The 13092-nt window shown below is 36.1% G+C and overlaps 1 protein-coding gene across 3 annotated transcripts in view; it reads left to right on the top strand.

The window, feature by feature from the left end:
* The window catches only part of GRIK2 (glutamate ionotropic receptor kainate type subunit 2), a 513484-nt gene that overhangs the window by 256383 nt on the left and 244009 nt on the right, over positions 1-13092 (top strand). For all 3 annotated transcript variants that reach the window (XM_087718717.1, XM_087718715.1, XM_087718716.1), the window contains one exon: positions 560-733. In XM_087718717.1, coding sequence (XP_087574843.1) covers positions 560-733 — 174 coding nt within the window. The remainder of the gene's footprint in view (positions 1-559; positions 734-13092) is intronic.

Raw genomic sequence — 13092 nt, 5'->3', positions numbered from 1 at the left:
TCACACAAGTTTATAAGAGATGGAATTTATATCATGTCGCAAATTTCATCATGTATTTGGCTTGTGTAAGTAAATAAGTAACACGCGCATTTACAGGTTTGAGTTTGTTTGGTTTAGGAACTTCCTTTTGTTTCCTAATATACACATTGCAACCAAAACATTGTATAAAGATTTATTAAAGCAGAATTATTACACAATCTTCGGGTAATGAAGACTTATGGACTGTTTGCAAACAGCAAAGGTTATGGCTCAGTGACTTTCCTTGACAATCTATAAATGCTCATGTTAATAGCTATGGAGTTTTGTTATGACTTAGTGCACACTTGGAAACACCTTACAAGCATCACACATCTGTGATTTTCATTGGGCATTATTATCAAATAATTTAATTCACAGCTGTATTGGTATCACATATGGTTGTCAAATGCTTCAGAAAGTACACAAATGGTTAGATGTATTGTTTTGTTATCATTTTTATGCATGACAGGAGAACATTGTTTGGAAATGGAAAGATTATATATGGATGAAAGTACCTAAAATATTTTCTCCTTTTCTTTAGGACCTCTTTGCTCTTGATGTGGAGCCTTATCGGTATAGTGGAGTAAACATGACTGGTTTCAGGATTTTAAATACAGAAAATACCCAGGTGGTGTCCATAATTGAAAAGTGGTCCATGGAAAGGTTGCAAGCTCCTCCAAAACCCGATTCAGGTTTGCTGGATGGATTTATGACGGTATGAACACTAATGAACCTGCACTTGTCAAATATTTGATATGATTTCATATTTTCCTATTGTGTATCTTGGCTTGCCTAACTCTTCACTAAGATAGAGGTTCTCCTTTATGTCTCAGTTCTGAATTTTATCTCAATTTCTGGATCTGAAAAGTAAAGTATAACTGTCCACATTAATATTGCCTGACCTAATCATATACCTCAGCCATACATTATGAAAATTTGGAGCTCCCATGCTAACACTGATGCTTAAATGAACCATCTTAAAAGGATCTCTATATTCATGCTTCTGGTTTGAAGTTGTGTTGATAAATTACTGGCCTTCCCCTTTCTAGTGTTATGCAGTCATGATGGAATGGCAAATGATCAACATTCTTGCTGTGAATCATGTATTGTTATGTATGAGACAAATACCTATAAAGGTTTTCTAAATCAATCAATCAATCAAACCAATTGATGTATTCCCAAACACACAGAAACAGTACAGTGCACGTAATAGCTCTATAGGACAGCTAAAAAGAAAACTGTGCTGCCAAATACATCACTTATACAGCAATTCCTGAGTTAATGTGAAGCTAAATGCTAAAATTAGATAGTGAGCATGCTCTGGCAACTCATCTATCTATCTATCTATCTATCTATCTATCTATCATCTATCATCTATCATCTATCATCTATCATCTATCATCTATCATCTATCATCTATCATCTATCATCTATCATCTATCATCTATCATCTATCATCTATCATCTATCATCTATCATCTATCATCTATCATCTATCTATCTATTATCCATCTATCTATTATCCATCCATCCATCCATCCATCCATCCATCCATCCATCCATCCATCCATCTATCTATCTATTATCTACATGTGTGCATTGATGGCATTTCATCCATTGTGAATCAGGGATCAGATGTGGCTCAGTGCAAACAAAGAATCAGAGACCAGATCTCTCTTGATAAATGGAAAGACTTATTCAGCTGAAGAAAGATGAGTCCTCTCATAAAAGAACCATGAATGTAGTTTGAAGCAAGTCTATATAGATTTCTTATTTTTACTTAGTTACATAAGAGGAAGTCAGCATGCAGTAGATAAGGTATAGAAATTATAAAAATACTCATGCAACCAACTCTGTGGTTTCGATCATACTGTATGTTTAACCCACAAGCGTGTATTGTCATTTAAATTACAATACAATACAAAAGCAGAGTTGGAAGGGACCTTGGAGGTCTTCTAGTCCAACCCCCTCCTAGGCAGAAAACCCTTCAGACAAATGGCTATCCAACATCTTCTTAAAGACTTCTAGTGTTGGGGCATTCACAACTTCTAGAGGCAAGCTGTTCCACTGATTAATTGTTCTAATTGTCAGGAAATTTCTCCTCAGTTCTAAATTGCTTCTGTCATTGATTAGTTTCCACCCATTGCTTCTTGTTCTACACTCAGGTGCCTTGGAGAATAGTTTGATTCCCTCTTCTTTGTGGCAACCCCTGAGATATTGGAACACTGTTATCATGTCTCCCCTAGTCCTTCTTTTCATTAAACTAGACATACTCAGTTACTACTATCGAGCAAGGTACCACCTATACTGTACCTGTGCATTTTGTTTTCTTGTCTAAATGTAGAATCTTACTCTTTTCACCATTGAATTTCATTTTATTAGATAGTGCCCAATGTTCAAGTTTGTTAAGATCCTTCTGTATCTTAAGCCTATCTTCTGGAGTGTTGGCTATTCCTGCCAGCTTGGTGTCATCTGCAAATTTGATGAGTTCCCCATTTATTCCCTCATACAAATCATTGATGAAGACATTGACGTGTACTGGGCCTAAGACGGAGCCTTGGGGTACTCCACTGCATACTTCCCTCCATGTAGATGCAGTTCCATTGAGGACTACATGTTGAGTGCGGTTGGTCAGCCAGTTACGAATCCATCTGGGGGTGATGCTGTCTAACCCACATTCTTCTACTTTATCTAGTAGTAGGCCTTGTCAAATACCTTACTGAAGTCCAAGTAAACTATATCAACAGCATTCCTCTGGTCCACTAATTTTGTCACTTTGTCAAAGAATGTCACTTTGTCAAAGAATGCAATAAGATTAGTCTGGCATGATCTGTTTTTGACAAACTCATGTTGGCTTTTGGCTATTACTTTGTTTACTTCTAGGTGTTCGCTAATTAATTGCTTGATTATCTTTTCCAGAATCTTTCCTGGTATTGAGGTCAGGCTGATAGGTCTGTAGTTTCCTGGATCTATTTTTTTTCCTTTTTTGAATATGAGAACCATATCAGCTCTTTTCCAGTCCTCTGGCAGTTCCCCGGTGCTCTAGGATCTCTGAAAGATATAGTTCAGTGGTTCTGAGATCTCGTCTGCCAGTTCCTTCAGAACCCTGGTGATTTGAACTTGTCTAAGGTAGACAGGTGCTCATTTATCATTTTCTTCCCTATTTCAACTTGTGTTCCTAATCTGATTTTTGTAGTGCCTATGGAACTTTCCACAATCCTAAAGACCCACTAAGGCCTGGATTTTAATTCTGTAATTTCAACCTTTTTGGCCAATTTTCATAATTATCAGAATCCTGATCAACATTATGCTCTCTATTTGAGAATTTCAGCCTTCAACCTTTTTCATCAATTGCCATAATTATCAGAATCCTGATCAACATCATATCCTCTATTTGAGAATTTCATCCACTACAATCTTTACTATATCCTTTTATTTTTGTGCTGAGATTTTTATAATTGAACATTTGTGTTTGCAAAAAGAGCCAGGGAGGAGTTAGAATTTGCCAATGCAAAATAAAGAGTTGTTGCTACTCGACCGTTGTTTTTTTTGTAATACACTGTGCTTATATTGTTGAGACATCTCATGTTCTCTTTTTTCATAATGGTACAAGACAATAGGAATCTCATTGAACTTCCCTGTGTCTGGAAAAGAAAGACCCATTATTGGTAGTGGTAATACAGTCATTTGTCACTATATAAGTTCGCAGAGCTTATGCATTTCTCTCCTGGCTTTATGTCAGCGCTTTGGTCGAAAATAAAGAAAAAAGGAATTGGATTCATTTATGGAGTCTCATGGCTCAGTTAACCCCTTTAATTGGTTCCTGGGAGCTATCATTGGAGCCTGTCTATTCAGCCACAAAATAATGAATGTTTTGCGTTTTGTACTCAAGTAGGGTGCCAGTGGTGAAAGGCAAAACTTTTCAAGGAAGCCTTATTATGTCTTTCTCTTAGTTATAGAGAGCATATTTCTGCAGTGGAAAGAATATTACAATTGTTGGAGGCTTGTTTCATGTTTTGCATTCCTTCATATGCACAGCTGTAGGTTGCTCTTGTATGAGAAAGGCTTCCTCGGTTGTATTTTGCATGTAAAAACAAAATTGGTCTTCGTATTGGTGGGACAGAGTCCATGTGTGATGTTTCAAGAGAGGAAATGGTCCATAAATATTTAATCTGTAATTAAATAAATAAAATCTGATAGTGATGGAAGGGAATGTATAGGATGGAAAAATGATCATGGATTATATGCCATTAGTTATATGGTATATACCATGGTTCCCAACCTTTTTTTGGTCATGCCCCACCTAAGCATCTCTAAAACCCTGATCCCCCCCCCCCGTGACATACAATTCTTACTAATCAGAAAGTAAACTCCTACACATAAATAGGAAGCCTAAGAGACCATTAACTTGGTTTAAACAAATTTAAACAAATTGTCCCCAATAAAAATCAAATATCCCCCCCCCCGTGGGGCATGGACCCCACGTTGGGAACCACTGGTTTATACCCATCATTGAAGATTAAAATTATAAAGAGGGATAGAGATTTTTTTTTACTTAGTTGGAAGCTCCTGACTTTTTCTTTTCTCTCTAGAGGAAGGAGTTAGATGAATATTAACTCAATGTTTAAATGTCCTCTAAGACCAAAATTAAGCTTGTTTAATTGCCATCTTAAGTACTTTGAATGAATGAATGAATAAATAAATGAATAAATGAATGATTTAAGCATGCCATTCTGTTTCTTGGTGTGATCCAAAGATGCTTAGGAGACATACAACATAACAATTTGATGTTCACATGTGGTCTTTGGGTCAAAGATTACCCTTCCCAGTATAAAATGTGGTGAATGTGAGTCTTAGTAGACGGGATGAATCTTTCATTTATTAAATTTATATAGACAATCATCTCATGTACATGACTCAGGGCAGCTAAGAAAAATGAAATAAAAACAATGAACAAAATTGTAAATAACAGAAATGACTACAATATCACTAACGATCATTGCAGACAACATAGTCAGTTAATGGCTCACACACAACACCAGGACCCCAGACTTGATAGAAAAGCTAGATCCTTAAGACTCCATATCTGAAGCTTTACCACTTGAACCAATCTATAAATATAAAGCATGCTGTCAGCTCCAGCCAGCCCAGAGGCCTGGAGCTGCCATTCAGGGGAGAAGAGTGGGTCAGCTGCCAAGACTCACCGTCCCACCTCCACAAGCTAAAGAAACTCCTGCTAACAATCCATGATTAATTGCTGGGTGGTTTTCGCTCTGGGTCACAAGGTGATGGGTGTGCACATGGACAGGGTGCGGTTTATCTTAATTACCAACGTAGGTATAAAAGGTGATGGGAAGCACAGGGGGCAGCTCTGATAATTTATTCATTGCCTTAGTGCTTTGTTGGTCAGTTTGTGCCATAGGAAGAATACAAACTGCATTTACAAACTGTTTCTGTGTTTGGCTGGTTTCATTAACCCTTCGGAACCTGACACACGCTTTCAAAACAGAGGGGATGATTTTATAAAGGAGGACAATTTCATGTCATAAAGAGCTTAGTGATACCTTAATTGTTTTGGATGGAGTGTCTCAGTGAGGAGAAGTAAAAGTTTATGAGACAAAACAATGTCTCATAAATGTTAGCAGGGTTTATACTAAGCATGGATCTCAGTCTTTCTGAATGGGGCAAGGTGGAAGCATGAAACATCAAATTCCTTGAGAAAATTACTTTAATGTATTTCTTAGTAGACTAAGCATTGCAGCCACAGAGATCTGTTCTTTCTGGGAATGAAGGAAAAGAAGAGAATACCAAAGAATTCTTCTTTTGTTTAAATGTGAAAACATAAATATCTTGAATTTGGTTGCTTTTCTGTTAGGAGGATCTTTCTATTTAATTTTGGTACAATGACATTTTAAAACCTTTTTTTGAGGTATACTAGCTACACAAATTGATTTTGCACTGGAAAGGAAAGCTTTCTAATGAACTGGTTCACATTTGGGCCATGTGTATGGAACACTGTAGTTCGAGAATTGGTCAATAAAAATATGTCACAAATATTGTTACTAACACTTTATGTTTAATGTTAGAAAGAACAAAAACCTTTTGACCTTTCAGTTCATGTACTTTTGAATGAAAAAAAATGTACTGACTTCTTAATTCATCCCTGACTTTATTCTGGTTTAGAAAACCTGTTCGCCATATAATTGTTAATAGGTATAAAAAAAATAGTTGCTTCTTATATATTTCTAGGGACACAGTGGCTCAGTGGCTAAGACGCTGAGCTTGTCGATCAGAAAGGTCAGCAGTTTGGTGGTTTGAATCCCTAGTGCCACGTAACGGAGCTCCCATTACTTTTCCCAGCTTCTGCCAACCTAGCAGTTCAAAATCATGTAAAAATGCAAGTAGAAAAATAGGGACCATCTTTGATGAGAAGGTAACAGCGTTCTGTGCACCTTTGGTGTTTAGTTATGTGGCCACATGACTACAGAGACGTCTTTGGACACTGCTGGCTCTTTGGCTTTGAAATGGAGATGAGCACTGCCCCCTAGAGTCGAGAACGACTAGCATATGTGTGCGAGGGGAACCTTACCTTTACTACATATTTCTATAAGCAGCCTAACATTTAAACATTTTCCATTAGAAAAAAAGTACTCTTGTCTAGAGTGAATTCTTTGCATGGTTGCATATAAGTTAAAAAAAAAAAAAAGCCACCACTGCTACACTTGTGAGAGAGCCTGTTAAAATTCTGCTCTTGAGTATTGAAGGCTTGATGGAATTTATATAATTTCTTAAATACTCTTCATGACTTTGTTCCACAAACTATTGTAGTAACATACAAATTGTTCTCCAGTCTACCTCATAGCATGCCTTAGAGATTAATTAGCCAATGTTAATATGGTACTTAGAAAATATGAAGTACTGCATCATTATTAACATAGAAATCAAAGATATTGCCATGTTGCTTAGCTATATTTAAGTTACATTCTATAACCAGAAAAGATTTATAGGTTAAAAAGGGAGTTATTTACTCAGTAGAAGGGATTTTTGCAAAACGTTCAATGAAGAACTTTCTGTGAAATTAAAAATAGCTTTCAGATAGTAAATTTGAAGAAAGAATATTCATTATTTGTAAGATCCAAAATCTAGTTTCACGTATAAAATAATATTTTATTTCTCAACCATTGGTCAGCTCTAAGGAATGTTGATCTTTCTTTCTTTGTGGCTCCGTATCCCTGGTGCTCTATTTATGAAACTGACTAAGATGACCATGTCTGGTATCTTCTACACAAACACGGCTTGTAGACAGTAAATGCCAAATCTAGCTAGACTCTTAAAACAAGTAAAGCAATTTTTCATTCTTATCTAAAGTGGCTAGGACAGCATTCTCCCAATCATCTTCCTCTTTCCATTGCACACCTCCTTCTACTCTCAGACTCTAGCAGTCATGTTCTCTGCCGCTTCTCCTCCATGTCCCCATCATTTTCTGCTTTTTCATTCTTCCTCTTTCTGGTGCTCAAGCATAATACTTATCATTATAACTAGCCACCTCTTCTGTAGCCTTCCAGTTCAGGATGAAGTTCTCCTTCTTCTTGTTCTTGCATTTTAAGCCTTTCGTATTGTAGGATTCAGCTTTTCTTCTCCCTGTTTGCTCCTGATCAGGGACCCAAATCTAATCTCCTTTCATTGTCTCCAGTTCAAGATTCTTCAGCTTCAGCTACCTGTCCAGCACAGGTACCAAGCTTCTTACAACCATTGTTGCTGTTATTACAATTTCTAAAGAGGAGGTTTCAGGAGAAATATATTTAAGTTGATACTATGAATGTGCATTTATGAATGCTTATCTAGGTGCTGTTTGTGTGCATGCATATGAATGTTTATATATGTATAGTGTGTGTGTGTGTGTGTGTGTGTGTGTGTGTGTGTGTGTGTATGTATGTATGTATGTATGTATGTATGTATGTATGTATGTATGTGTTAGAAATTGATTGGGAAATTCAGATTCAAGTTCCTATTTCCTGTGATTCCTTCAAGTTCCTATGCTTTGGTCCTAACCTACCCCACAGTATTGTAGTGGGGTTAAAATAAAGGCAACTCCAGATCAGCTACCTTGACATTTTAGAGAAAATATGTGCATGTAAATGCATAAATAAAAATAAATAAATAAATAAATAAATTGTTCCAGAACACATGAAATAAAACACTAGCTATCTTTAAAAAAAAAGTCAAATCCCAGTTTAGTCCTGCTCTTAGCTGTTGGTATTTTATATCCCATTTCTTATCGAAATAACTTCTCATTTGGTTAAAGTAAAATGGATTTGGTTGTATGACTGCTGAACCCTTTGTGATTGTCCACAATAATTTGCCTCTTAAATACATTTCAGATACATCTTCAGTTGACTGAAAACTTTAAATTTCAGATTCTTGAATCTGTATAAAAGATAAGTACAACAACAAAGCTTTATTATAATCTTAGGCCAGATAACACCACATAGAATATACATGTTTGAGAAGACTAAAAAGTAGTCATAAAATACAATAAAATGTTAACAATATAATTAATATGGTAATGATAACATAAATACCAGTGGCAATTGCCAAGAGTAGCACTAATTTTCAGTTATTATTGGGAAACAAACATAATAGCGGCATAAAATTAGGAAACTGAAACATCAAAAATCCTAGTCAGATAGCAGTAAAGAAAAGCACTGTATTTTCTATTCACCGTATTCAGAACAATACTTGCAAATATGAATTATTATTACTAGCTGCACCTACTTAATTGAAACATGTGAAAAGAAAGTTCTTTAAAATGGGATAGATGAATGTTTTCCAAGACTCCCTGTTAACAGAGCAAGGAAGGAGCATGTGACTTATGAGTAACATCAGCTCTTCTCATCTGACTAAACCTTGCACTCCACAGAACAATATAATTGTGAAGTGGTATGCTTCACACATAATTGAGAGGGGGAAAATGCTGTGGTGCAACATTAAAACTTCATAAATGCTAAAGAAAACCCAAAGGGTCACAATTGTATCTTTAGATTATTTGCTCAGTAGGTTTCAGAAAGCATTCTTTATTTACACAAGGACATTTAGGAACTCTTAATGTATTTTGTAAGTGGAATTATTCATTGCCCTATCAAAGGTCAGCCTTTTACTGTCTATCACTGAATGGTATCTATTGCAAGTACACTGTCACTCCAAACATTGTTTATGTAAAGGAAATTCAGAACAATGCTTGCAAATATAAATTATTATTACTATCTGCATCTACTTAATTGGAACATGTGAATCAAGAAAGTTGTTTCAATTTCCTATCTCCTAGGAAACTGATTTATTTTAATGATACTAGTCGCTGATTATTTGAAAAAAAAACATTAGCATAAAAACCTGTTTAATGGGTGGGCATATAGCTAGTGCCAATTAGTTAAATGCCACATACCCAGATGTTTGTTGGCATAAAGTTGTGACTTCTGGACACATGGAAAGAAACCAACTCAAACGTACATTAGATTATTTTTTAATGAACAGTTATCTGCCTCACTCAAGAACAAAGAGCTTTTAATGGGAGAGCCAATTTTAATTAAAGATGGACAATAATGTGCTTCAAAAATGTCATGCAATGTATTTAACACCTTCAGAAATAGAAGCTGTAAGCATCATTGTATTTAGAGTGATTCCATTACCTCTTATTTGTTATTTTTGCCTTAAAATCTGATTGTGTGGTGTAAAAATGAAGCCACAGCTGAAGTTTTGAATAAGTTACTTTGTTCTCTCTCCCTCCATCTCTTTGCCTCTCCCTCTTTCTCTCCATGTGATCAATAGAAATAGGTGTACTAATGTTGAGAGACTCTCAAGCTTGTTCCCATCTGATATGTCTATGCTGGCTCTCAACATTCTCTCCTTTATGTTTGGAGATAGATCCAGTGGTGGAATTCAAATTAGTTTACTATCGGTTCTGTGGGTGGGGATTTGTGGGCAGGGATTTGTGGACATGGCAGGGGAAGGATACTGCAAACTCCCCATTCCCTCCCCACTCCACTAACCTGGCGCAGTGGTTAAAAGCAGCACTGCAGGCTACTGCTAGATCAGCAGGTCAGCGGTTCAAATCTCACCGGCTCAGGGTTGACTCAGCCTTCCATCCTTCCGAGGTGGGTAAAATGAGGACTCAGATTGTTGGGGGCAATATGCTGACTCTCTGTAAACCGCTTAGAGAGGCCTGAAAGGCCTATGAAGCGGTATATAAGTCTACTGCTATTGCTATTGCTATTGCTTTCCAGCTCCATCCTCCTGTTCAAGGCAAGAAAAGAAGATAGCTGGGAGGCTGGGATGCAGCGGGGACGGGGCCAGCCTATTTGCCAGTTCTCCGAACTACTCAAAATGTCCGCTATTGGTACTCCAGAAACTGTCAGAACTGGCTGAATACCACCTTGGCTAGATCCATAAATTATCTATTCACAAAAATGACTTTCTGCCTGCATATCTCCTTGTCAGAATCTTATGTGTTCTGTTCAGAATCATCCAGTGAATAACGCTTTTCAATGACCAAGCCAACGATATTAATAATGGTATGTTAGAAAGAAAACACAGAGGAAATAGCTTGGTATTTAGCATAATGATTATACAATGAACTATCATATGTAGGTAGTTTTGGGATACATCTGTTAAAGTCTGAGTCTTAGCTTCACATATCCAGGTTTTTGGACATTCTTTCGTTTATTAGATTTTCCTCGTTTTCCATTCTAAGACTGCACCTTTAAAATTCTTACTAATAAACTATAATTAATCTACAAATCGCAGTCTATATATTGTACTGAATTATTTTTAGGATAGGGATTTTTGGTTTTTGGAAAGTTACATATATTTTAGATTTCTTCTCTCTTCCCCATCCCTATCATCTAGCATATAAATGATATCCCCCCCCAGAGGCTTGTTATGTATAGACATTTATTCCCAGCAATATACTGTATTTCTTAGTACTTACAAAAAAATAACCTATTTTGCTAAACAATCAAAGGTACCCATCAAAACCATAAATTCTGCTCATTCTAAGTTTGTTAAGTAATTACTGTCATAGTATTTAAGTCAGTCAAAAAAGCTTAATAGCATTTGAATCTATGCTCAAAGCTATTCCAAATTGTGTTCATCAAGAAAGATGTTCCACATTTTGGAACAAATGGTATTGCAAAATCAAACACTGTATATTAGAAAATAAAATAAAAGGAATATTCTATTGATCTTCTATTCTAACATTTTTCAGCCTGCAAAATACCTTGTGTTATCCATGATATTCAGCTACCAAACTAAATGTTACAATAGGGCATTAAAAAGAGGGAAAATCTGATTTCAGTTTAAAATGAAACTAGGTAACTATATCTGATAATAGGTAAAAGCAATTAGCAAGAAAAGCTAAATTAATGAGTCTTCAGAGCCTGGGGGTCATCTTAATTACATATACTTAGCTGTGACTTGCAGTAAACTGTACTTTGAAAGATTAATATGAGAGCAATTGGCTCAATTAAGTTGTCTGAGGCCTAAATTTACATCCCCCCCCCTGTATATATGCAGTGAGACCTCGGGTCCTGAACAGCTCAGACGATTAACAATTTTGGTGCTGACCAAAAAATCTGCTAAATTTTTCACTCATGTTATGAACACATCCTTGGGTGCCAAATAAACACGGCAGCGGTGATTTCTTCTGCCGTGTCATTTTTTTCTGTGCATGCATGCAGAGTTTGTCTTTCTTCTGGTCACGACCAATTCAGGTGCTGACCGTAATCCATTCCAGGACTTTGGATGGCACTGTACCCAGTAGCTTATACTGTTTACCTATCGGTGTTGGGATAAGAATATAGGTTTTATTTATTACCTTAATTTCACCCTTTCTTTAAAAAAAGGGTAAAATCAATTGCATGTCATTTTTAAAAGTATCTGTTACAAATTTTTTATTAATAGGGGAACTGGAAAATTAGTCACCGTTTTTCAGCTTCACCAGCCTGTTCTTAGTCTATTTGCAGTCAATGATAACGGGTAGAAACAATGGAATCTGTGGTGACTTGAGGATTGTTTTTAATGTTTAAAATATTTGTAGTCAGAACCTGCAAAACCATGAAACACTACATTTTGCTCTGAAGTATTCTGAACTTGGAACAAAAGAAATCAGATTTCTGGACAAAACTAGGGACATGAGCTACTCTGCTACATCTTGAGACATTTGAAATGATCAAACTTCCAGCTTTTCAAGCCTGTCTTGTTTTTTTATACTGCCACTAGCTACTGTGAAAGCAAAGTAAACAGCTGTGTTGCATTCATATTTGATTCCTAGATAAATTAGTGATCTGAGAGTCTAATTATACAAGTATTAGTCATTTTGAAAAATAAAACTACCCTATTTCCTCTTATGTTAGAGAGACAGGATTTAAATTGTTGTTACATGTTCACAAAGACAATGAGAACATAAGTTAAATGTAATTTAACACTGTTGACAAAATACATGCTTAATTTCATTTAATTGAGAGGCATGACACATGCATACATTTCCTTAAAACGTGCTCAGTAACTATAGATGTATTCAGTGTCTTGTAAATTGCATCCCTTTGTTGTATTGTTTGGCAATGCGGTTTTTTCAGTCACCATTTTTGTGAAATCAGTGTCTCCTATTAAGTGCTTGATTATTATTTTTTTAGTTGCTTATGGTTGAATGTCAGGCATCTATATTGATTTACATGTGAGATCAAGAAAAAAAAAGTTGTTCGATAAAGCAGCAGGAAGTAAAGCAGTACCAGGAGAGAAGTTTATTTCTCAGAATTACAGCTATCTGTTTTATTAGACTTTTGCTTGTACTTAATTGCTCCACTGGGAATATTACTCAGTAACAGCTACACAGCCAGTTCTGTCCTTAGCTTTAGCAAAGGAACCTTTTAGGTAAGTTATCTACTAGTGGGAAAGCATTACACCTATACAGTTCCTGCTGCTTCTGTTGGGCTACCTCCTGCTAGAATGCATAACATTGTTCAGAACTGCTTGACAGTCAGATTATTGTAACATTTATCTTTCCCCAGCGGAGCCACAAAA

This window comes from Thamnophis sirtalis, unplaced genomic scaffold, assembly GCF_051295495.1.
Source record: "Thamnophis sirtalis isolate CommonGarterSnake01/CBP01778 unplaced genomic scaffold, rThaSir2_p1.2 scaffold_6, whole genome shotgun sequence".
NCBI classification, from domain to species: Eukaryota; Metazoa; Chordata; class Lepidosauria; order Squamata; family Natricidae; genus Thamnophis; species Thamnophis sirtalis.
Note: the sequence above shows the minus strand (reverse complement) of the source record. Positions and strands in the feature narration are given on the sequence as shown.